The sequence below is a fragment of the Chlamydotis macqueenii genome, chromosome 1, assembly GCF_036417535.1.
Source record: "Chlamydotis macqueenii isolate bChlMac1 chromosome 1, bChlMac1.mat, whole genome shotgun sequence".
NCBI lineage: Eukaryota > Metazoa > Chordata > Aves > Otidiformes > Otididae > Chlamydotis > Chlamydotis macqueenii.
The window spans coordinates 201,774,855-201,800,494 of record NC_141556.1 but is presented as its reverse complement, the minus strand read 5'-3'; the positions used below and the strand labels follow the sequence as shown (position 1 = coordinate 201,800,494).

General features: G+C 39.7%; 1 protein-coding gene across 3 annotated transcripts in view; it reads left to right on the top strand.

Moving 5' to 3' along the window:
* CNTN5 (contactin 5) overlaps positions 1–25,066 on the top strand; it is a 674,955-nt gene extending 649,889 nt beyond the window's left edge. For all 3 annotated transcript variants that reach the window (XM_086739601.1, XM_086739602.1, XM_086739603.1), the window contains 5 exons: positions 6,924–7,033; positions 14,960–15,146; positions 15,612–15,724; positions 20,274–20,442; positions 22,104–25,066. In XM_086739601.1, the coding sequence (XP_086595727.1) occupies positions 6,924–7,033; positions 14,960–15,146; positions 15,612–15,724; positions 20,274–20,442; positions 22,104–22,207 (683 nt within the window). In that variant the 3' untranslated portion in view covers positions 22,208–25,066. The remainder of the gene's footprint in view (positions 1–6,923; positions 7,034–14,959; positions 15,147–15,611; positions 15,725–20,273; positions 20,443–22,103) is intronic.
* The last annotated feature ends 574 nt before the right edge of the window (positions 25,067–25,640 follow it).

The window sequence follows — 25,640 nt, the reverse complement described above, 5'->3', positions numbered from 1 at the left end:
AACTTCAGGATGCCCTGTCAATATGGGGAAGGATCTGAGCAATACACAGAAAAAATGTGAATTAGAGGACTAGAGGAAAAGGAACATGAATAACATACAAGTGCTATGTCAAGTATACAAGCAGTAGTAACAAGCCAGTCCATTACAAAATGGGAACCTAACAGCTAGAACCTACACACAAGAAAGCAAGAAAGACTCAAATGTTTTAATTTGTTTTAATCAGGACATCATTCTGATGAAACTATCACAAAGCTTTGCTAAAATCTTATCTACCATTAAGGTTATGCTCAACAAAGAACTCAAGATGATACAGGTTCAAAGGACTAACAGGATCACCAGGAAATGAGTAGAAACTAGAAAAGCTCGTTTCTTCTATCCTAGTGAAAAAAGACTGAGTTTGGATAAGATGCTGTCTGCAAAGCAGGGAAATTCTTAGGGATGGTGAAGAACTTTTAAAGATAAAGGGAAATGATGCTAATTTTTTTTTGCAAATAAAACAAACCAGTCATTCTTTATCCTTGAAGCCAACTAGACAAAAGAGTTCACATCTACACACTTTAACACTGTTACTCTCCAGACTGTGGCTGCATCCATACACCTCCTGGGAACCATCCCTGGCCAAGCACCGACATATTCCTGGGTATATTTTAGAGCAGCACTGATTGGCCAGAGTCAATACTTCACCATGGATCACACTAACTATTTCATGCTGTGAACAGCTGTATGTCCATGCTCGTCAATACTTCACCATGGATCACACTAACTATTTCATGCTGTGAACAGCTGTATGTCCATGCTCAAGCTGGTGCCTTGTCTCCCTGTTCCTATTTAGTTCACAAGATACAGCCTATGAGCACAACAAGAAATACAAATTAGAATACATGTAATGGGTAAGAAAACAAAAGGAAATAGACATAAGCTTCTGGGAGAAAGAGGGAACCCAGTTGGTTTCAAGATGAGTTAGATCTTTTATAAAGTTGGGAGGTACAGAATTAGTTCTGTTAGTTTCAGTATCTGTCTTCTCCAGGCACCTGATGAAATTATCTTCACAAAAATTGAAAGTTCTATAATTTTGATAAACAGTGTAGTGAATACTACTACAGACTTCTAGATATGAAAAAGAGAACCCTGAGCAGTACAAGGTAAATCCTGAAGACTCTCAGTCTTGCTATTTAAAACCTCCTGAGGGACCCCAGATGCACTTCCATAATACATACAAGATGTAATGATACTGTGCAGACCTTTTGTTCTTGCTTTGAATGGTTCTCTACTAATTCATTGAGCCAATGGAGAACTAAAGGTCTCCTGTATCTGAAAGGCAAAGGGCCGTCTAACAGCCTTTGCAATTTTGTTCCTTTATAACTTTAAGAAGTTTTGCATCACACCAGCTAGTGGATGATGTGACATTAAACAAAACGTTGCAGAGTGAAGGATTGTTCTGGTTAGGCCCATCTCTCCTTGCTTTTCACCCTGAGCCCTTATTTAAACAAACAAATAAATTACCCTTTCCTTTTCATTTAGAGGAAGGAATATGCAATTACACACTTTTAAATACAGCTTCCATGTCTTTAATTAAAATCTTACATTCATGAAGCGAAGTTCTGTAGTTCATTTCATAGCTAAAGCTGAACTACTTGGGGTTTAGGTGAACCTGAAAATTAATAAATCGGCATATTAGCTGTAAACTACAGTGTATTATTTCCTGTTTCTGCCAGCTGATCCATCTGGATTAGATCCTGTAAAAGTTCAGCTAGAGTTATCTCCACTAATTTTTTAAAGAACGAAATCACAATCCTGACATGCAAGAGTTCATTCCTTTGATGAATGCCTCTAGCCCCCATGGGAAGTCAGATGTGCAATCAATATAATAGGCACATTCCCTCCTCATGTGCTGAGGATAAATCTGGCTGCCACATCACTTGATAGAAATGAACCATTTATATTCATGAAGATGGCAATGCTCCTCTGAACTTTTAGTCTAACAAAGCATGAATTTTATCAGTATGCTCGTCCAAATTCTACTCGCATGCCAAAGCGAGAGAGCCTTTTGTAGGTAACATACTGGTAAAGCCTTCATGGAATAAGGCAGCTCCTTATTCCCACGTAACATTCCACTGTGTAATAAATCCATGTTATTCCATGGAGGATGGAGAGCCACAGGAGGACGTATGCTGTGAGAAAGTGTGAAGGAGAGCAGCATTATGGGAATAGGCTTCAGAAGCTCTACCATACAAGTAAGGGTATTTCACCACTAAATAAGAGACGTTCAGGGCAGAGGTCAGTACTGCTTTCCTGCTAGCTCATCTCTTCACCCTTCTAGTTTTTCTCTGTTTTAAAGTCTTCTACAAAGACACTGCTCAGAGAGAAGGTGAAAATAGAAAGGACTTGAGGAAAAATGAGAAGTTCGAGAGCCTGTCCAGGAAACAACTAGTCATCTCATTTTTGGCATTTTGGAAATCAGATATCTGTTCCCTTTCTAGAACAAAATTATAAAGTCTTATCCTACAAGCAGTCGTACCACCACAGATCTGGAGAGTCCCCAAACCAGTGACACACATCAAACACGTTGAGAGGTGAAGCTAAGCATAATGTCTCTTGGTTTTCTCAGGAATGGTAACAATTTACCAGAGGTCCCTTGATTTGGAAGATACTGTCTCCAGCTATTTCATAGAATCATTGAATCATAGAATGATTTGCAAATGCTACCACTTTCTTTGCCTACAGGTTGACACAAGAGGGACAACTCCTTGTGATTTTCCTCCTGATAGATCTCTTTTGTGGATTTTTTTCATTTAAAGGAATTATGCAGTCATGGGTCCTTGTTGAAATCCCAAGACCTCAACTATGTGGAACTCATTGGAGTCATAATGCAATTACCCCGGCTGAGGTTCTTAGCTTCAAATGAGAGCTCAGATTTTGAATTAGAGTGTGTAAAAATCCTTTCTGGAGTCAAAATGAGAAATGAATGGATATTATTTAATATCTTTGTCAACGACATGGACAGTGGGGTAGTGTGCGCTCTCAGCAAGTTAGCTGATGACACCAAGCTGTGTGGTGCAGTCACACACTGGAGGGAAGGGATGCCATCTAGAGGGACCTTGGCAGGCTGGAGAGGTGGGCCTGTGCAAACCTCATGAAGTTCAACCAGGCCAAGTGTAAGGTCCTGCACATGCGTTGTGGCAATCCAGGCACAAATACAGGCTGGGCAGAGAATGGATTGAGAGCAGCCCTGAGGAGAAGGACTTGGGAGTGCTGGTGGATGAGAAGCTTAACATGAGCAGGCAATGTGCCCTTGTGGCCCAGAAGGCCAATCGCATCCTGGGCTGCATCAAGAGAAGCGTGGCCAGCAGGTCAAGGGAGGTGATTCTCCCCCTCTACTCTGCCCTGGTGAGACCCCACCTGGAGTACTGTGTCCAGTTCTGGAGCCCCCAACATAAGAATGACATAGACCTGTTCGAGAGGGTCCAGGGGAGGGCCACAAAGATGATAAGAGGGCTGGAGCACCTCTCCTATGAGGACAGGCTGAGAGAGTTGGGGCTGTTCAGCCTGGAGAAGAGGAGGCTCCGGGGAGACCTTATAGTGGTCTTCCAGTACCTCAAGGGAGCCTACAGGAAAGACAGGGAGAGACTTTTCGGTAGGCCCTGTTGATATAGGACAAGGGGTAATGGTTTCAAAATAGAGGGAGGTAGATTCCAACTACATAAAAAGAAAAAAAAATTTTACAGTGAAGGTAGTGAAACTCTGCACAGGTTTCCCAGAGAGGTGGTAGATGTCCCATCCCTGGAAATATTCAAGGCCAGGTTAGACGGGGCTCTGAGCAACCTGATCTAGCTGGAGATGTCCTTGCTTCTTGCAGGGTGGTTGGACTAGAGCACCTTTAAAGGTCCCTTCCAACCCTAACTATTCAATGATTCTTTGACTCTATTACGTAATTGAACGAAGAGTCCCGACTGAGGCTCTGTTCTTAGGGAGAGTTAAAACAACTTAAACATAAATAGGTCCTTGGGCTTGTTTTTTAAGTTGTGGAAATCTTTAAGGATTCATATTTCAGGTAAACAAATCAGTTTACAGTTATAAATAGGAAGAATACAATGAGAGTTAGTAACTAGCTCTTCTATCTCTTACTTGCCAGTATAAAAATTTAGAATTCAATCTGATGATTGAACATTATATCAAAGCAAATAGTATAATTCCTTGTCCTGCTTTATTATAGCCACCTCAAAGACCTACGATTGAACATGTTTGCTTAAAGTGTGCTTGCAGCATATGGAAAGACAATGTTTCATCAACATTGCACATAGCTTTTTGAGAACTTGTTGTGCTGCATCTTTAATTCAATCAGGGAATATTAAAGGGACCATTAAAGACATTGATTTTTTTTTTCAGTCAGTATGACCTCAGGCAGACAAAGGTTTAGCATATTGCTATTAAGAAAATAATATTATTATAACATCAGTGACCATTATAGAAAAACCTAATGAACCTGTCAAACTTATTACTAGTTTTAGACACACAGAATAAAGCATGACATTGGAGTGAACCACAGACTGTATTATATCACCAAAAATTATATGGTCCTCATCTTATCTGAATCAATAAAAAATGTTATTTAGTCTCCATAAACTTTCAGCCAGTCATGCTATACCTTATTCCTAAATATATAATTTCTGTTCTTTTGCTGAACACTTACATTCTCAATGTCTAGTATCAGTGAAACCGCAGTGAATAATTTCTGGATATATAAGAAATGCATTTTCTTCACATAAAAAAAAATGCAAACTATTTCTACTCCATTTGTTGAAAACAATTTTTTAAAAATACCAGAAGATATTCTATGTTTCTATTCTGAGTAATACATAAACCACCCCTAATGAATGCTATGAGGAGGAAATGATTTCTACTTTTATAGAAAGTGTAAAGGCTGCCAAACAGCATTTTGTGTACATCTCAAATTATTTATCCCACAGCAATCTTTTCTGACAACAAGGTAATTGCTTCAATAATACAAAAACTAGAAAATAGTTCTGTCACACAAATCTTAGTGGTACATAAAACTGAAAGTAGGGTGTAACTATTGAACAGAAAATCACATTAAGAGGAATGTATTTCTTTATAGCACAATTCTTTCAGTATTGAATTCTGAAGATCATTTCACTTATTCCTGGAGATATTTTTTTTTATTCTTTGTTACCTGAACAGTTCCACATATATTTTATACTTATTAGCAATACTCATTGTTGGTGAACACCATTTTGCATCACATCAGAAATGCTTCTTTTCTTTAGAAGTAAATAAAAAAGAAGATCAAAAAGAGCTGCAAACATTAAAAATATAACATCAAAAAGGATGCAAAATTTGTACAAGCCATGTCAGAGAAAAACTGTAAGGCAGCAGTGCCAGAACAATGCCTGCAATGTGATCAGAGAAAGAAGAGCAGCTAATGAGTGAAGACTGATATTAGGCATCTTACTAAGGCAGTTTGATCACTGAGAAAAATGTATCATTTTTAACTCAGGCTGTTCCATAAGAAACTCCTTTTCTGTAACTCTGTGAAATGAGCCCCCCAAAAAACATTTTTTAGAGAGCAATTTGATGTATCTCCCTATAACATAAAAGCCAAGACTTCTGCCTGCCCTTCAAGAGCAGATCAACACATAAGAAATGTAACGAGGAGCATTAGGCCAAGGAAGCAATCACAGGCTCTGCGACTCTGGAGGAATGTGAATTCACCTCTTTGCTGAGCAAGTGAACTACACCAGAATGGTGGAGAAAAGCTGCTACTGTGTGCTTCGCTGTCTGAGTTCAAGCCTTGTCTCCATAGCTTGTCTTAAGCAAATTCTCAGTAATATTTAGGTAATAAAGCAAAATGTCTCAGTTTGATATGTGACAATTTCTGGACACTCTTTACTCCCAATGCACTAAGTTGTGATACAAATTGGTGGTATGCTCATGGCCTTTCATGGCAGATCTCTATGTACATTTACCTGATTCCCAACCACTGAAAGAAGCTGGAACTCTGTAAAGTGTTCAATGGCCTGAAAGTTCAAAGTAAAACATGCCTGTGGCAAAACTATTGGGGCAGGTATGATATGTAAAGCGTCCTGCAGTGCTAAGCCTCCAGTGTGCACCCTGGCCATACCCCAGCAGCACTGAAGGACACCTGCCCTGGTTGGAGGGCAGAGATGGTCCTCTGCTTCAGATGATCAGGAGGTCAGGACTGCAGAACGTCCTATGAATAGCATGGAAACAGAAACACAGACATTGGGCCAATGGTAGCAACACAATCAGAGGGACAAATCCTTTCTCTTAATGCCTTCTTTAGGAAAGCGTGCATCCCAGGCCTAAAACAGTAAATGCTTCACAGCAGAGAGAAGATGGCATGGCCCAAACACTGGTGTTTGTGACTTCAAGGACATAATAATATAGTCCTAAAAATGTATTTTATGTAGCATTTCACTACAGCTCCGGTATCACTTGCTATTCAGTATAGCCCCCAAGCAGGACTGACTGAGCACCCTAGCAAGGTATCACTCATCCTGAGCTGACAGAATAGCACTAAAACGCCAGGAAGAGAATGAATGCTCCATTTGCTGCTGAAATCGGGCTGATCAAGGTGTATGAAAGGGAGGAGGGGACATTTACAAATATTAGAGAATTTTTTTTAAATCATAGACGAGATTCTGTCACAGTTTGCTGCGCCCATCATCAGTGATGAGATATTGATGTAGCATGACACAAATAAAGAAATGCAACAATAAAAATCTCTTAATCTTGTTCAGTTTTTCATGTTCCCCGTAATGTCATACCTTCTTGTGAGTATTAAGGCAGAATAAAGGAACTAAATGACAGTTTCAGATGGAGTGTTTTTGATAAATACAGGTTGTTACAGTGGAAGTTTATTGTTTCAATTTTTCTTAATACAGAACCCACCGCTGCTCCCATCGATGTCAAAGCTACGAGTTTGTCTGTATCAGAGATTCTTGTTGCATGGAAACATATTAAAGAAAGTCTAGGAAGACCACAGGGATTTGAGGTATGAACACAGAATATCATAATGAGAAGTCTTGTTGCTTTTGCTAGCGTTGCATTCTGTTAACATGTGCGGTGGTGAAGCTTCAATAGAAATTATGCTCATTTTAGCATACATATGACTAGCTGTAGAACAACGGTCACAGCTGTAGCACCGGCACATCTTTTATTTATTTGTGCTTGAAAACCGTTCAACACTGGTTCTTATAACATGTCTTTGGCACTTCAAAAATAGCTGAAAGAACTGCAAGTGACCTAGCATGCCTCTTTTACAGGCTGGGGGAGATTAGGTATTGACAGTTTCCAGCTCTAAGTGACCAGTTCAAACTTGTTATTTACTGAGAGCAATCAACACAGAGCAGGGGAAGAGCCTCTACCACCCCCAGACTCTCCTCACGCAATGGCCAGCAGACATCTGCCGGGCACACAGCAAAAGGCCAGGTGTCAGGAGGGGAAGAAGCAGCTGCACCTTCAACAAATAAATCTCTACTTAGAGAGAGTCTTTCCAGACTTGAGGAAGAGAACCGGCCCTGGCAATGGACCCTCTCACACTTTTCGATCCAGTTGTAGCTTCAGATCTGGTTTACAATCCAAAACTCCAGGAACAGCTCACATCTAGGACTAAACCCATCTTTTGGGGCCACCACAACCCATCCTGATGCTGTGGTTCAGGCTATGACACTCCTCGTGAAATAGCTCTGCTAGGCTCAATTTACTGATCTGGAGATGCAAGTTATTTGACCTGCTTTAGCCCTTTGGACAGTCCTGACTCTTTCCTGATTCTCTACAGTAACAATAAAAAGAGTAAACATGTAGATCTGAGGCAGATACCAATGATACGGATGTCTAATGACATCTTGTGACCTACAAGTACAGTATCTCCCTGGCAGCGTGTCCAGAAAAGACCTGGGGGCTCATGACCATCGCTGATGGCTTTAGGAAGGAAATGTAAGTGTTCAGGCAAAACCAGAGCCACAACACTCTCCAGCATAGCCTCAGGCTGGCTAGCCTTGACCAGGACAGCATATTTACCCCACAACTTAAACACAATAAGTTAGTATTTTTTTTACCTGATTTGCTGTAGCTTCTTGATACTTAGATACTCCCATGTTGCTCCCCAGTGCAGTCCAAGCAGGCTGTGACCATGATGTGTTCCCTCAGGTCTCTCATTTGTCCAGGTCTTTTCTCCATATGTGTCTCCATGCTGAACTCTGCAAACTCTCTTGCACTTTATCCCTACTTCTTCCTTAACGTTAAACATGTTTTTACCTCTTTGCACATCGCTTGCTTCATGCAGCAAAAGTGATATGTAACAATTTTGGCTTTAGAACTGCTATATATAAAGATAACAGAACTGCATCTGACAGAGATGATATTCACCTTGCAAATGCGATCCCTCTCCACATTCAAGTGTTCCACTTGCTACTAACCTTTCTCTTCAATTTCCAGGCCAGTCTTTTATTCTCTGAGATAACTTGCTCACTGCACCCTGTTTTTTTCTCTCAGAAAGGTGGCTGTTTTGTTACATCCTTCCAGATATCTTGATGTCTTTTAAATGACGTATACTATTTTTACTTTTACCCTCATGCCATCAATCACATTGATTCTTAAAATGTTCTATTAACTTGTTTTACATGTTTTTAAAATATAAAATAGATTTTCTTTCTAAAAGTGAAAGTTATTTCTTTAGAAATTTATTCTTTCATAACTTGAATGTATTTTACATTTACCTGCTTCTCAGACAACACTTCCCTTAGCTCTACAGATGTGTCCCAGCAATAGGTGGCTTTTATAGATGGGACAACAGGCCCTCTTCATATCAGAGGTGGTCTTTCTGTCCTGGAAAGTGTTTAGACACTGACAGTTTCTCTTTAAAGCATCCCCTCAGTGCAAAAAGGAAGGACCCTGTATAGCAAGACACTGTGGTTAAACGCCTCCCCAAAAAAACCAAAAAGTTTGGAGCAGCTTTCCATATGATTCACTTTCTTCAGCTTCTATGAACATTCTTACAATTTGAAAACTGATTTTGAAAGTTTTATTGTATGTAGTACAGTTCAGAACATAGCCTGTAGTACTCTTTTAATCCACAAATAGCAAATAGATAATGTACAGAAATAAAAAAAAAAAAGTAATTATTTATATTAAAAAAAAAAATCCTGATGAGGTATTATTGTGGCAACAGGTAAAATGTTGCCTCCAATTCAAATTGAATGCAAAATAATCTGACTAGTCACTCTGTTTCCATGTCTCAATTTGTATTCTGCCTGTGGTCACTGCAGCAATGTCAACCACCTACATGGTCTTCACATTTCCTGGCCTTTTAGCAACAGCATTATAAATGAAGGGGCTATTTTTTAATGTTTGGGCTGTAATCAACAAAAGTGACAGAATATTTACTACATATGGACAAGTTTGCAGTGACCCACTTTCACTCCAGCCTTGTTTGCACTTTGTACTAAGGAGTAATGAAAGGCAAAGTAACTTGTCCAATTTCACATTGCCGTCACTGAAAGGCAGTGTTAACTGTTATGTCACATGAGTTTTATGCAAGGTTTGCTGTACTCATTTGCATTTTCCAAAGCACATATTATTCCTGACTTCAGTACAGATTTGTCAGCTGTCCGCCCGACCTTACTAAATATATGTCAGCTACATTCTGATAAAGTAGAAGTAACTTGAAAAATTTGTCAGAATAGTAGAAAAATACAGGGTCTGGTTCATACTTATTGTTTAGAATCTATAACTTGAAGGTTATAAAATCTATTTTAGCCCTAGGCAGTATTTTCTTTGTCACTTTCTACTAGTAGGGAAAGGAAAGAATTAATGGCTGGAAGATTTTTTTTTTTTTCTTTTCCAGAAAACAAGGGTAATATTTAAGTATAGATCACAAAGCTCATGTCTTTTTCATTGGAATTCCACTAAGGGATAGGAGCTTGACTAACCTAATCAAAAGATCAACTTGCAACTAAAAAAAAAAAGTATAAAAAATAGAAAATCTTCAATGCCATTTTCAGAGAGGATTACCTGACATAATAACTTGTTTATGTCATATTTTGTCTTTTCAAAGAGAAATATTCAAGAGTTTTTGCTGTTTCTTAGATGTACTTTATCTGGTTTTACAGTTAAAATTACGTCTACAATGTACTGGAATGTGATTTTTTTTTTAGTTTAGTGAAGTATACCTTGAAGTAATTTAGAAAGAATATATGGATGGTTCTACCAGAGGCTGGTTAAGCAAAACAGAAAAAAAAAAAAAGAGGAATTTATGTTTCATCAGCCTGAATATTTACCAGACTTCACTTTTGGAATGAATGAATTTTCCCAAACACAAAACCAGCAATTGGATTGTTTTATGAGTCAATTTTGCCTACAAAGTTACTCATATGCTAAGTCAAACCCCTCTGAAATCTCGAAGACTATAAGCAGGATTTTACAGAACTTGCTTTTCAAGTCCTTACAGTATGGATTGTACTCTAGATTGCTCATGAGGGCCTCAAGAAAGCCAAACCCTTTGCAATGTCTGTATCATGAGTATTTTATTACAAGACTACTAGCTTTCTATTACCTAAAATAAGAAACCTAGATAATTATTGTTTTTTCATAAGAAATATGACTAGATATTTGATAATAGTCCTCAAAGTTGAGGTACAATACCAGTCTTCTTCCCATGTGCATGCAGGAGAGAAGAGAGTACCTGAGAAAAGAGGAGGATGTAAGCTACTCTAGAAAAGACCCTAGAATTTAGGAGTACTGAACAGTGTTTTCTTTCTTCTTTTCAGTCAACAATGCTTTTGGTGAGAGGGAAGGAACTGAGGTTGATTGATCCTTTGAAGGAACCTCTCATCTTGTTCTGAAGGACAGTCACACCAATGTCTTCAGATGATATAAAAATCAGCAGCAGATGATACAAAAAGCACCCCTTCTCCTGTCCTAAGTGCTTGTTCTACCATTGCAGTTGTGCCAGCGCTAATATTTGCATGACTGCAGTGTGTCAGTTCAAGGAGCTGATAGGCTTTCTGATAATGATAATGAAAACAGTTTTTATGAAATATGAATCTTTTTTTAATGGCTAGCAGCAACTGTTTCAGCTCACTGCTCTTTCTCCCCTGGCATTTCCTATACTCTGATATCTCTTCAAGTTCATTTTCAGTGATGTCAGTACTGTTGATGTTGGTAAAGACTTAATCAGAGAGCACAGGCAAGTTTGTGCATTTGTCCACTTTGATTCATCCTACCTAATTTAGACTCTTACTTGAAATGCCTAATTTGTAGCTTTACCTGTCTGTGGTCAATAGAAGGAGTACCCAGAAAACAGCTCTGACCCTACTGAACTTAGAGAAGAAGGACTGCAACTAGATCACATTAATTTATACCAAAGTGCTATTATACATACCCTAGAAACCAATTTGGGAAAAAGATAAGTATTATTTAAGATATCTTTTATCATAAAACTTCAAGGAAGTAGTCTGTAAGTATTAGAGAAAGAGAAAAAAATATAGATGGAATCATATTTTTAATGTGATGGTTTACTTTTAACAATTGCTTAACCCATGATCAGGACAAAGCAGCTTGTATGTTCCTCCTCTATTCAGTTTTTTAAATACCATTATTGCTTTCTCTCCAGCTCAAAGAAACAGGTTTCTGGAAATCAGTTGAAAAACCACAGAAAGCTCAGCAAAAATTTAAAACCTCACAAACAATAACACATTAAACAGACCAAATGCTTTTCCCCGTCCTTTTTCATTTTTAAAATATAGACTACTCTTTTGTGATTTATGCTTCATGCTATATCAATATTCAAAGTTATCATTAATGAAAACCTACTCTAAGTGAGGTAAATCCCTTCTGAGCAGTATAAATTAAGGTTACAGAAAATAGCAATATTTTTTTTAAAAAAGCAAACATAGTGTACATAAACAAACTCTCTGTTTTAAGAAATACGTCCAGCACTTTTAAATATCAGCAGTGTCTTCATTTTGGTTCAAATTGACACAAGTTCACCCACCATTGACCTCAGTCAGCAGTCATCAGGGTTGGATTTTTTTATAACCACTTTTTCTTTAGTTCATTTGGCCATCAACAAATGGATGTATGCATTAAGAAAGAAAGAGAAAAGCGTGTTTTGAGATCAAAGTCCAAACTCACCTGGCAAAAATGTAAGGGGAATTTTAAAAGCAGGGACCAAACACTTAAGGGCTTTGAAATACAGGAGAAACTGAAATAGAAGCACTGCCAAATTGCATTTCATGCTTTTGCTTAAAATAGTATATTAATTCCTGCAAGTATACCCCTTTGCCAAGGGAGAACATCTTTTTCATGTGGTGCAGCAGAACTGGTAGGGAACATGCCATAGTTATTTTTGCAGACTTAATACATGCAAAATACAATTAGTATCCAAACTGATAATGCCATATAAACAGTGGTGGACAGAACTTCCAAACACATGAAAAATATCAAAAGGGCTGAGTTATGCTCCTAGCTTTCTTCCACACTCATAAGGGTTTAATATCTGTGCAGTCCTAACACCAATATATGGAAAATCAGGTTCTCACAACTTCTTTATACAAAAAAAAAAAAGCTTCAATGCAAAAGCTGGGGGCTCTCTACCATCTTGTACATTACATTCACTCAAGACCTGTTGTGCCCTGTAAATAAACTGTCACAATGAGATCTATTGAGCTACTTATAATTTTGCTCCTGGCTTTCTAGAACCAGGATTTCACTACTTCAGGTGCGTTTCCACCCCTGCTACTGTCCACCTGTGGACAAGTCACTTGGGCAAGTCACTTTTCTTTTCCAACCATTTCCCTGTCAGATCCTCATCAGACTTTGCTAACCGGGTGATAGGCTCTCCAGGACATGTGCTGCCTCTCACTACCTGTTCATACGCTGCTTAATACTATGTCGCTCTCATCACTGTGGTGTCAAGTTTGTAAAGATGCATTGCAAGTACAATGAAAGGAATCTGACTGCCCAAGAGATAATAAGTATTGGAAATTCAGTCATAGTGTGTGAATAAATGGTTGTTGATTCTTTTTTCTTTCCAAGAAAGATGTGACTAGGTGTTACTTCAGATACCAATAGGGTTGGTCAAGCGTTCAGCTTGCAATATACCTCAGTGAGTCATGTTTATTTCAACAAGTGGTGACTGCAGCTAGGTTTGTTATCTGAGCTGTAATTAAGGTAGGCATTAAAGCAACAGCATTTTAACATTGTTGTGGTTTAACCCAGTAGGCAGCTAAATACCACATAGCCATTCACTCACTCCTTCCTGTGTGGGACGAGGGAGAGTATTGAAAGAAAAAAAAATATAAGACTCATGGATTGAGATAAAGACAATTTAATAGAACAGAAAATAAAGGAAAAAATGATGATGTTGTTGTTGTTGTTGTTAAATATACAAAACAAGTGATGCACAATGCAATTGCTCACCACTTGCTGACCAATGCCCAGTCTGTCCCCGAGCAGCAGCTCCCTGGGTGAGGTTTCCCCCTAGTTTATATACTGAGCATGATGTCATATGGTATGGAATATTCCATGGCCAGTTGGGGTCAGTTGTCCCAGCTGTCCCATCCCAACTTCTTGTGCACCCCCAGCCTCCTCCACTGGGGCAGTGGACAAACATAAGATAATTCAGGCACATAGAAAAAGATTTACATGAATTTCACAACTGAAATAGTAGACTTCAAGTTGGCACAAATCGATATACCCTCGATCAAAGTTAACAGAGCCACTTTACTCAAATGAAGCTATGACCTCAAATGTATCTTTTCACAGCCAGGTCTTTCTAGATTCTTTTTATTTTTGAAATGGCAGTCCTAGTGCAATTACAAAAGGTCAGCATTGTACTTATTGGTCTTATTTTCCTATGAACCCCTTGGTTTTTCGGTTCACCATCTTCTGGGATACATGCACAAGAGTGCTGTATTGTCCATGACCTTTTTGTCAGAGGAAAAGTTATCCAGATATAATATGAATAACTTACTATGAAATAACCAACCTCACAGAAAAGGTCAAAATGTGGCATAAATGCAAGTAGGTCTCAGCATGAATAACATTAAGCTGAATATAGGTCTTTGAATGGCACATTAGTGACATCTCCTGTTAGGAAAATAGGACCCCATGAGAATTACTTTACTTGTGTAGGTCACCTAGATACATTAAAATGAGACGGTACTGCCTTTTTCCAGTTATATCCTGCAAATACTTGGTCCTAGCTCAGCTCTGTAACCTCTTTGAGATTGTGATGAACTCAGTGCAGATACCGGAAATAGGGACTAAGAACAACAAAGATCATTTAGACTTCTTATGCCTGAAAAAAAGGGCATAAACATACTATCAAAATTGCATTTACCAGAAACCTGTTTATATCCAAGAATTAAAACTGAATTCACTTCCTTCTTTTTCTTCAGATAAGATTTTTCAGATGAATGAAAGATTTCCTTTGGTGTTCTGTCACTTCCTACCCATGGCACTGATAAGAAATCTCGTGGCTCTGAGTTCCACAGGGCCAGGAAGGGAATATTGTTCACAGCACTTGTTAAGTGATGTGGTTAGAGCTTTCCTGGGTGAAGGTAAATATTCTGGTGACCTAACACAGGATGAGCTCTCCTTGAATTCTTTGAAATAATTTTGACTTCCTGCCAATGTTCATCCTCTGATTTTCTATCTTGTAGTTACATCTTCTTGTGCCAGCACACAGCAATTCAACATGCTTCAGGTAATATTCTCAGTCTCGCTATTTTGGAGAAGTGAGCATTGCTTGGCTCTGAGGTTAGGCTGAAAATCTCACGTGTTTAAAGGAGCTTGATGATCAGACACAAAGCAGAAATGGCAAAAAGATCCTCCACAGTATAACAAGTATGAGCACCTGGAAGTATGATCTTCCCAGATGCTTATATTAATCCTTCATTTGGTTGCTTGTTGGCAGGTTGGTTACTGGAAGGACATGGAGCAGGAAGAAGCAGCAGAAAAGGTCAAAACTGAGGGAAATGAGTCATCCATCCTCCTGACGGGATTAGAAGGAAACACAGTATATCACCTAACAGTGAGGGCATACAACGCTGCAGGGTATGGACCACCTAGCACTGTGGTGCGTGCAGCAACCAAGAAGTCTCGTAAGTGATCTGAGTATCTTTGCTCAAAGAGAGAAGTCAGGGAGCAACCTCTACCCTCTTGGGTTTTCCTTTAATAAGAGTGTATAATAATCAGGGAACATGTATAGTTTTGATTCATGGCTTTGCTTTGATATTTAGATGTGAATTCATATGACTTTGCATTCATAACAAAGGTTATCATCCCAGAAAACAAAGCGTTTTTTACAAAGAAGGGACAGAAAAGAATTGAAGTTCATAATCTCTGTGGTTTTTATGGGGTGGGCTGAGTATATATTCACCACAATCTATTAAATGACAATTCTGATGCAAAAAACAAGTGTCTTTTAAAATGCCAAGTAGATTTAGGAGCCTGGTAATACAGTCAGTTGTAAATGTAATAAATGATTGAAATACTTTTATTTCCATTTTGAAGAAACTACCTATAAACTGTATTTATGTACACGTTGTTATTTTTTTTCTTTTCAGCTCCCAGCCAAGCACCAAGCAATATTATGTGGATACAGGATGGCTCTCATGTGTCTCTTGGGTGGGAGCCAGTCAGACCTCTAGCTAATGAATCTGATGTAATGGGATACAAGGTCAGCGCTTCCCCTTCCTTGCCTACCTTTCTCTCTTTCAAATGACTACTCCTCTTCCCTGCTGGCTTTTTTACCTTGTTTTTTCTGTGTAAGTAAAGTATGCTATACAGACTGTCTGCAATCAGTTTTCACTATGAAAAGCAATAAACAAAATTGAAGAGCAAAATATCCCAATACTTTCTAAATTGTGATTTTAAACTACTGATTATAAACTGAGTAATCTCTAACTGAGAGGATCAGTCCATCATATCTGACTCAGAAGTGGCTATTAATAAGACCAGCCTGCAATGAAATTTCTACTAACACTTCAATTTAACTGTGTTTGCAGTAGGATTTAGAAAAATGCAGAAGAATGAGTCATCTTAAAATGACATTAAAATTAATATTTTTATGGAGCAGAAACACAAATACTTCGGTTTGGTTTGTGATCATGGTGGTGATATTCAACAATCAGTGATGATAACATCTTGCATTTAAAGTTTTGAAGTTTTGAAGACTAAAATACAGATTAACTCCTAAATAACAAGTCATAGGAAGCAGTGGAATTCCCTACAACTTTTAAAATCAAAACAGAATTATTTCAATGTTTATTACAGAATTGTAGTTGGGGTTTTTTTTGAAGCATATGTACGATCATTTCTATAGACTACAATCCGATATTCCCTCTGAAACATCAGGAAATATCTCCAAGAAAGTGTAAAATGTTTCAGATAAAATAGAAACTGCTCTAAGCTTTATCAGAATAGCTGAGATTCTGAAAAAGTTCAGTTGACTACTTTGGTTTTTTTACACCTCTCTGACCTTTTCAATTTTGTCTGGGAACAGAAACTTACACAGAAGTACCAAAAAGCTATGTACTCACTTGCTTTCCTCCCACGCTCCATAAGCTGATACTGAGTTTCACAGGAGATGCAGGGACAGATCTGAGCCCGGGCTGCTAGGGGCGGATGGTGTGCACCTAACCAAGAGGGGGAAGAGTGTGCTTGGACAAAGACTTGCCAGGCTCGTCCGGAGGGCTTTAAACTAGTGTTGCTGGGGGAGGGGGAGCACAGTTCAGCCCACTGCGGTCAGCATGGCACCAGTGCCAGCACCGAGGGTCCAGAAGCTGAGGAGGGATCACAGATAAGTGCAAATAAACCTAAACTGCGGTGCAATAGCACCCCTGTAGCTCCAGCCAGGAAGTCAGCTTTGTCGGGGGCCCAGCTGAAGTGTCTCTATACCAATGCACGCAGCATGGGGAATAAACAGGAAGAGCTGGAGATGCTTGCACACAAGCAGGGCTACGACCTCATTGGCATCACGGAGACGTGGTGGGATGACACATACGACTGGAGCGTCAACATGGAGGGGTATAGGCTTTTTAGAAAAGACAGGAAGGGGAGACGAGGAGGGGATGTCGCTCTCTACATCAGCAACCGGCTGGAGTGTGTGGAGCTCCGCCTGGGGATGGAGGAGGAGCTGACAGAGAGCTTATGGGTCAAGATTAGAGGATGGGGACGGACAGGGGATGTTACGGTAGGGGTCTGTTACAGGCCGCCTGGCCAGGAGGACAGAGCAGACGAAGTGCTCTATAGGCACCTCACGGTCACAGGCCCTGGTCCTCATGGGGGACTTCAACCACCCTGACATCTGTTGGAGAGACAACACGGCAGGGCACAGGCAGTCCAGGAGGTTCCTGGAATGCGTGGATGACAACTTCCTCCTGCAGGCGATAGAGGAGCCGACAAGGAGGGGTGCCATGCTCGACCTTGTGCTCACCAACAGGGAGGGGCTGGTGGGGGATGTGAAACTAAAGGACAGCCTTGGCTGCAGCGACCATGACATGGTGGAGTTCAAGATCCACGGGGCAGCAAGGAAAATACACGGCAAGCTCTCTGCGCTAGACTTCAGGAAGGCGGACTTCAGCCTCTTCAGGGACCTGATGGGCCAAGTGCCATGGGAGGTGGCCCTGGAGGGAAGAGGGGCCCAGGAAAGTTGGTCCATATTCAAGGAGCACCTCCTCCAAGCTCAGCAGAGGTGCATCCCGATGAAAGACAAGTCAGGCAAAAAGACCAGGAGGCCGGCGTGGATGAGCAAGGAGCTCCTGGACCAACTGAAAGTGAAAAAGGAAGCCTATAGAGGGTGGAAGTGGGGACAGGTAGCCTGGGAGGACTACAAAGATGCTGCGCGAGTGGCCAGGGATAAGGTAAGGAAGGCCAAAGCCCTGGCAGAACTGAATCTGGCCAGGGATATAAAATGTAACAGGAAGAGCTTTTATAGGTACGTAAGGGACAAAAGGAAGTTCAGGGTAAATGTAGGCCCCCTCCAGAAGGGAACTGGTGTCCTGGTTACCCAGGACATGGAGAAGGCTGAGGTTCTCAATGACTTTTTTGCCTCAGTCTTCACTGACAAGAGTTCCTGTCCCACCACCCAAGCTGTAGAAGGTGCAAGCAGGGACTGCGAGAATGAAGAACTGCCCATTGTACTCGAAGAGCAGGTTCGGGATTATCTGAGGAACCTGAAGGTGCACAAGTCCATGGGTCCTGATGAGATCCATCCGTGGGTCCTGAGGGAACTGGCGGATGAAGTTGCCAAGCCACTGGCTATCGTATTTGAGAAGTCGTGGCGGTCTGGTGAGGTCCCTGATGACTGGAAGAGGGGGAACATAACCCCAATTTTTAAAAAGGTGAATAAGGAAGACCCAGGTAACTACAGGCCGGTCAGCCTCACCTCTGTGCCTGGCAAGGTCATGGAGCAGATTCTCCTGGAAACCATGCTAAGGCACATGGAGAGCAAGGAGGTGGTTGGTGACAGCCAACATGGCTTCACCAAGGGCAGATCGTGCCTGACCAATTTGGTGGCCTTCTATGACGGGGTGATGGCATCGGTGGACAAGGGACGAGCAACTGACATCATCTACCTGGACTTGTGCAAAGCTTTTGACACTGTCCGCACGACATCCTTCTCTCTAAACTAGAGAGACATGGGTTTGATGGACAGGCCACTCGGTGGATAAGGAGTTGGCTGGATGGCTGCACTCAGAGAGTGGTGGTCAACGGCTCAATGTCCATGTGGAGACCGGTCATGAGTGGCGTCCCTCAGGGGTCCGTGTTGGGCCCGGCCCTGTTCAACATCTTTGTCGGCGACATGGACAGTGGGATAGAGTGCACCCTCAGCAAGTTCGCCGACGACACCAAGTTGTGTGGTGCCGTCGACACGCTGGAAGGGAGGGATGCCATCCAGAGGGACCTGGACAGGCTGGAGAGGTGGGCCCGTGCCAACCTCATGAAGTTCAACCAGGCCAAGTGCAAGGTCCTGCACATGCGTTGTGGCAATCCCAGGCACAAATACAGGCTGGGCGGAGAATGGATTGAGAGCGGCCCTGAGGAGAAGGACTTGGGAGTGCTGGTGGATGAGAAGCTTAACATGAGCAGGCAATGCGCCCTGGCGGCCCAGAAGGCCAACCGCATCCTGGGCTGCAACAAGAGAAGCGTGGCCAGCAGGTCGAGGGAGGTGATTCTCCCCCTCCACTCTGCCCTGGTGACACCCCACCTGGAGTACTGTGTCCAGTTCTGGAGCCCCCAACACAAGAAGGACATGGACCAGTTGGAGAACGTCCAGAGGAGGGCCACGAAGATGATAAGAGGGCTGAAGCACCTCTCTTATGAGGACAGGCTGAGAGAGTTGGGGCTGTTCAGCCTGCAGAAGAGGAGGCTCCGGGGAGACCTGATAGCGGTCTTCCAGTACCTCAAGGGGGCCTACAAGAAAGATGGGGAAAGGCTGTTCAGTAGGGCCTGTTGCGATAGGACGAGAGGTAATGGTTTTAAAATAGAGGGGGGTAGATTTAGATTGGAAATTAGGAAAAAATTTTTTACGATGCGAGTTATAGAACAGTGGAACAGGTTGCCCAGAAAGGTGGTGGAGGCCCCATCTCTGGAAACGTTCAAGGCCAGGCTGGATGAGGCTCTGAGCAACCTGACCTAGTCAGGGGTGTCCCTGCTCCTTGCAGGGGGGTTGGACTAGATGACCTTTGAAGGTCCCTTCCAACTCTAACCATTCTATGATTCTATGATTCTATGATTCTATTTTCAGTTGACTTAGCCAGCTAAGGTAAACACACTAAGGACATTATTTAGGGCATTTTCTTTACATTCGAAGTTGGGTTCTTGAGACAAAAATGAGAATATCTACATTAATTTGGGGATAAGAATTTGAAACAAATGGAAACCAAAATGCATTTAGAAAAAAAGCTTGGAGAAAAAATTGTGTAACAACTAATACTGGAGTTGGCAAATGCTCTGTCTTTGTTCTAGATCATCTAGATATAGATTTTGCATCTAGATCACTGTCCTTTCACATTCATTAATTGTTAATATACTTGGTTATTAATATTTTGAAGCCATTGCAGGGAAGGGAGAGTAAAAGCCGATGACTGTTCAAATGTAATGTCAAGAAATCCTTAATGAAAGCATGAAAGAGCTAACATTTCAGTGACTGCATTATCTACACAAAATGTCTGGTATATAACTTGAATGACCACTGTGACCATTATCTATTTCATTGACCATAGGTGTTATTTAGGCAAGAGGGCCAGAGCAACAGTCAAGTTATAGAAACACAGAAAACTTCTGCAGTGGTACTTCTTCCTGATGTTGGTGTCTACATCATTGAGGTCTGTGCAGTCAGTGAAGGAGGGGATGGGACTGCAAGTCCCCAGATCAGAGTTCCATCTTTTTCAGGTAAGATTACACCTGGAAGAGTGGTGACTATAGATAGCAGTGCTCATTAACTCTATTATCCTCTACCTCAAAAAAAAAAAAAATTCTCACAATTCTGTAGCTATGAGATAAAATTATTAATCAGAGTCTTCAGTTCTATGCTGAAATAAAGGTATCTAGTGCCATTTTAGATGCTCAAGAGCATCTAAGGCATCCATTTGGGGATGATGAACAAAACAGGCTTTACAGGAAAATTCTCCATTTCTAGGATAACATCTGGAAACCTAATTAATCTGTAGATGTCTACCTGTGCACTAGGTGTCTCAAATAGCATTATAGTCAGCTGAGATGTAATCCATGCAGACCAACAGTGGAGCCTAGACAGTAATTCATCTGATCTTCTGAATTTAAATTTTCAGGAATAGGCACATAAGGACATCTGAGATGTCCTAAGGTATCCCACACACTTGCACAGAGCTAGCAGATAGGATGCAGGACTTAGAGGATACACACATCATTCTGCACCACCAGCCAGAGGTGTACTAACACAGCTAAAATCACATGCATTTAGGTAGTTAAACCTTGTGCATGTGCCTGCTTTAGAATAAGTCAAACTTCTCTGTATGTTCCATTTACTCTCTTGAGTAGATACTACTTTATTAAATTATTAATATATTACAGTATTAATGTATTATCATTAAGTAAACTATGATGTCTAGCTTTTCTTTCCTGTTACCATAATATGTTGAAAGAATTTGAACTATCAATATTACAAAGGTGAGAAAGAGATGGAGGGATTAGTGGCAAAAACAACCAGAAAATAACATTGTCTTTTGCCTAAACACAACGAGGCATCTTAATTCTAACTTTCTGATAACACTTTAAAATTCTACTAAACATTGTTTTTTAGTCCTTAAGAAGTATTACCCAAAAGCTATGAGCCTGAAACTTCAATATAGACCTAAAATTTCAGCTCCAATCTAGTCACAAACTATAGTGCTATCATCAGAATGCAGAAGACATCAACCCCTACTCCGTGGAATATTTGCTTCATGTGTCCTTTGAGCCATAACTCTAGGCCACAAAATCTTTCATTCCCTCTAACTTGATATTTTTGATTAGACTACACACAACAGATGGCTTCCACTTATAACAACTGTGGTCCAAAGAAACCCAGTCTGTTTTCCTTCCCGGCCTGTGATCTGTTGCCACTGCCAGCTCATAGTAAATTTCCACTGAGCAAGGCTTTTTAAGGGACTGCTGTGATCTAAAAACATCACTGGGCTACAGGGCAAAAGATCACTTTTTCCTCTGGACAACCATCGTAATAAAGGGCAAGCTTTCAGTCCTTGTTTCAGGAGGAATATTTGTGACCATGACTCAGGGCATGTCCTGTAGCCTAATTCTTTTGGAGGATTAAGGCATAAAACCACATACCCTTTGGAATTTCCTATTCATTTGCAGACTGAATATGAGGATTCAACGTGTGAGTTTCTGTAGATATCATCATAAAATCCCCAAGTCTATTTTGCAATTGTAGTTTTCGCAAAGTAATACATTGCCTAAAGGTTAGATTTTTGTTGAGTGCAAGAGAATACAAGTTTTTGGCAAAATCTAGTACCTAAATGAACTGAGAACTGTTTGCATTGTTTTTTCCTTAATTACTTTGCTTTTCATTCCAGGAGGGAAAGTAACAAGTGCTCAGTCCACTTTACATATGTTGTCCACTTCCTCGTCCTCTGTTACATTGCTTTTGGCACTGATGGTTCCTTCCACCTCATGGTGAAGACTGCAGACTTTGTTGTTGTTGTTTGTTTGCTTTAGCTTGATGACACCAAGGGATGGAGTTTTATGTCTCTGGAGAAACTGGAAAACCAAGCTAATGCTTAAAGACCCATAGAAATGCCTGTGGTGCACTTAGAGGACTGTTGGAGACACGATCAGTAATTCATCAGGTTTTTTTCTCTTCAGTTTTTGTAAAAGTCCTCTGGGGAGGGGACAATTCTTGGCCCAAAAATATGCAGATTGTATGTAATAAACTTTTGAAAAGCAAATGTAATTTCTGTCAAACGTACTTTTCTTTTTTATTATGTTTGATTTTGGCGAGCCCAGTCATGTATCATCAGGTGTTTAAACAGTGGTGTCTAGTACAGTACATCTGTTTAGTTTGGGAAAAAAAAAATCCTTTTTGAAATACAGAAAAAAGTTTGATAAATTTGTCAAATACTTTTCTTACATCCCCTATGGCTGGCTGTTTCAACTGACAAGAGAGAAAAGTATGGTTTAGAAACACAGCCCACCGCAAAAGTACAGAGAATTTGTTCTGAAAATGTTTGAATATGTATTTAATTAGCAAAAAGAATTCTCAATACAGTACTAGACAGCACACTTAGAAAGTGGCAAAAACGAGCAGAAAAGAAGCCATTTATTTTATTGCAAGATAACTGGAATATTATTAAATACAAACTTAAAAGGAAACAAGTTTGGTTTTCATAAAATACCACATGGTTTAATGTCCAATTAATAAAATATTTATTTCAATATCTAATTAAAAATAAATTTCTATTGCATATGACAATGAAAACTCCACTGACTATTTAAACGTGACATACATTAGGCTGCTAAGTGGACAAGTAAAGCAACGCAAGATAAACCTACTTTTTCCAACCACTTCTCAGCTGTAACTTTTTTTTTCTCTGGGTCCATTTTTTAGTAACATTCTGTGCTTTATATATTTGGTAATCAAGTTGAAGTATATATGAAAGCATATTATGGTGACAATATTAACATTTTTTGGAATGTAATCATTCATATATGTACAGACTGCAGTAGGATATGTTTTGGAGAATGTTGTGTCTGAAAATCAATAATTGGAGAAGTACTACTGAGCATCATTCCAGTTATTTAGCTAATTGGCTCTGTTTCTATAGCTCACTAGAGATTATTCTTGTAGGGACTGTGTGCTATCAGTTTTAATCCCCACTTTTTTGCTATACCAAATGATTTTTCACTTGATAGAAAATTTGGACATTTTTTCTACATTGGAAGGTCTTTCCGCTTATTGGCACCTGAATCAAAGTGATCTCCAGGGTATACGATGTGCCTGTTTTTACAATTGGGGCGTGTATAGTGTTATGAGGGAGGGTACTTTGCTACCATGTGTCTAGGGATTACACCTAGGAGAACATTCCCTTGCCTAGAAAAAAAATGAAGTCAAGAAAGTTTAACAGGCAACTCCTAATAGCATAGTTCTTTGAGCTGTCCATCCCTCTAGAAATTTTGATGCAAATCTATTTTGGTTGATGGGTTCTGGGTCTGAAATGCTATTATTTTGCCAGCTCATTAGCAAAATAATACTTGGCATTTAGCTAGTACACACTGACTATGCCCTTTCTTAGTAGCTTTAAAATAGTAGCCAAGAAAGCACAACACAAACCAAGTGCTTGGTAGGTAAAAAACTCACTGATGTTAACTTTTTTTTCTTTTGGATATTTTATCAGTAAAATTTTTCAGAGATGGTTCTACTCAGATCTTTATTACTCACTAATATTTTAAATAATTTTCTAAAAAATAGGTTTTAAATTTACTTAGTCACCATGTTGCTAGGATAACAAAGGCTGGATAACTAGCTGAGCATAGGCTGTTGTGTAGATATAGACAACACAACAATAGGAGAGGAGCCCTTCTGTATCTCTGCTTCTGGAAAAGCCTTTGAGATCAAAGAAAGGAAGATGGAATGTACTTTGCTGGTAGAGTAAATTAATAGAAAATAACTACTTGCTGTGGTTTGTAAAACAGCAGCTGTGCTACTATGCAGAGAACTTGCAGTAGCAAACCATTGTTTTTCAAAAGGTGACCATAAACACGAATAAAGTGGTGAACCAAAAAGCAAAATGGATATTTTATAAATTAGTTAAGCATAACTTCCTCTATTTTTTATACAGTTGCTTGTCAATTCAGTTTATTTCAGAGTATTCCAAAAGGCTACAGTCACTGCTGGTGGCATATTGGTCAAACAACTCTCTGAATACAATAAATGGCTATGCTTTGTAAGAAGAATGAAACTCTGATAAGGAGATAGGGCTGCATCTAGTTATAGCTCCATCTCTAGGGTCAAGATAGAGATAGAACTGAACATACCATCAGGTAATGTAGTTGTATTGCAGAGACAGAAAGCGGTATGTTTTATATTCAACATGAACAGAATATGTATTTTGCATCTTAAATATATTAATAAACATGTTTTAAATGTTTAAGTATCTATGTATTACCTATTTGTTACTTTGTAGAAGATGTTTCCTTATCATGACATATTATTTTTTGGCTGAAATGGAGAGCTCTTTTCTTTTTCATGTAAAAGATTGTACTAGTGCAGTCTAGCGTCACTGAGGAGACTGTATTTTTGTATAATGCCACAAGATCTGTTTGGAAAAAAATAATTAGAAAGAAACTTTGGTTTGCAGACCAAAATACCGATACTGTCATGGCCCATATCAAAATGTTAGATATACTGTATACAATCTGTATATATGCTATATATAACGGTATATAAAATGTGGAAGACACAGTAATATAATAGTTCCTGTGTACTGTTCTTGTAACATTAGATCTTTTTAATAAATAATTCTCTTTTTATTGACTTTTATCCTATCTCCTGTCAGCTTATGAATTGTATGCATAGAGGACAGAGCGACACAAATGTCTGGGATTCCAACAGCAACAACCTTTTAATTACATGACTTTCAAGAACAAAATAATGAATCTGCAGTAATGAATGTGGACAATGCAGCAACTAAAATAAAATCATTTTTTAGCATCTTTCTAATTTCACATACATGTTGGTTCCCCTGGGTAGGTATTACTTTTAAAATTAAATAACTGAAAGGTGCAAGAAGGCTGGAACTCTCTACATGAAACTATACAAAAAATTGCAAAACCTAACAAAAAACCTAGCAAAAATTGCAAAATAAGTCTGCAAATTAGCTTCAGATATACAAGCTTTCTACATTAAAAAAAAAAAAAAAAAGAATCATGAAAAGAAGTGCTTTATAAGGAAGCCATCAAGAGCAATCCTCTATATACTGAAGTATTATATAGTTTCTGGGACCTCTCTGGCATGTATACTATTCTTTCAGGTGTCACCGATACCCCATGGTCATGGAGGCACAAAATCACAGTATGGCTATTTCATATTCAACCAAATAGTTTCGTTGCTTTGC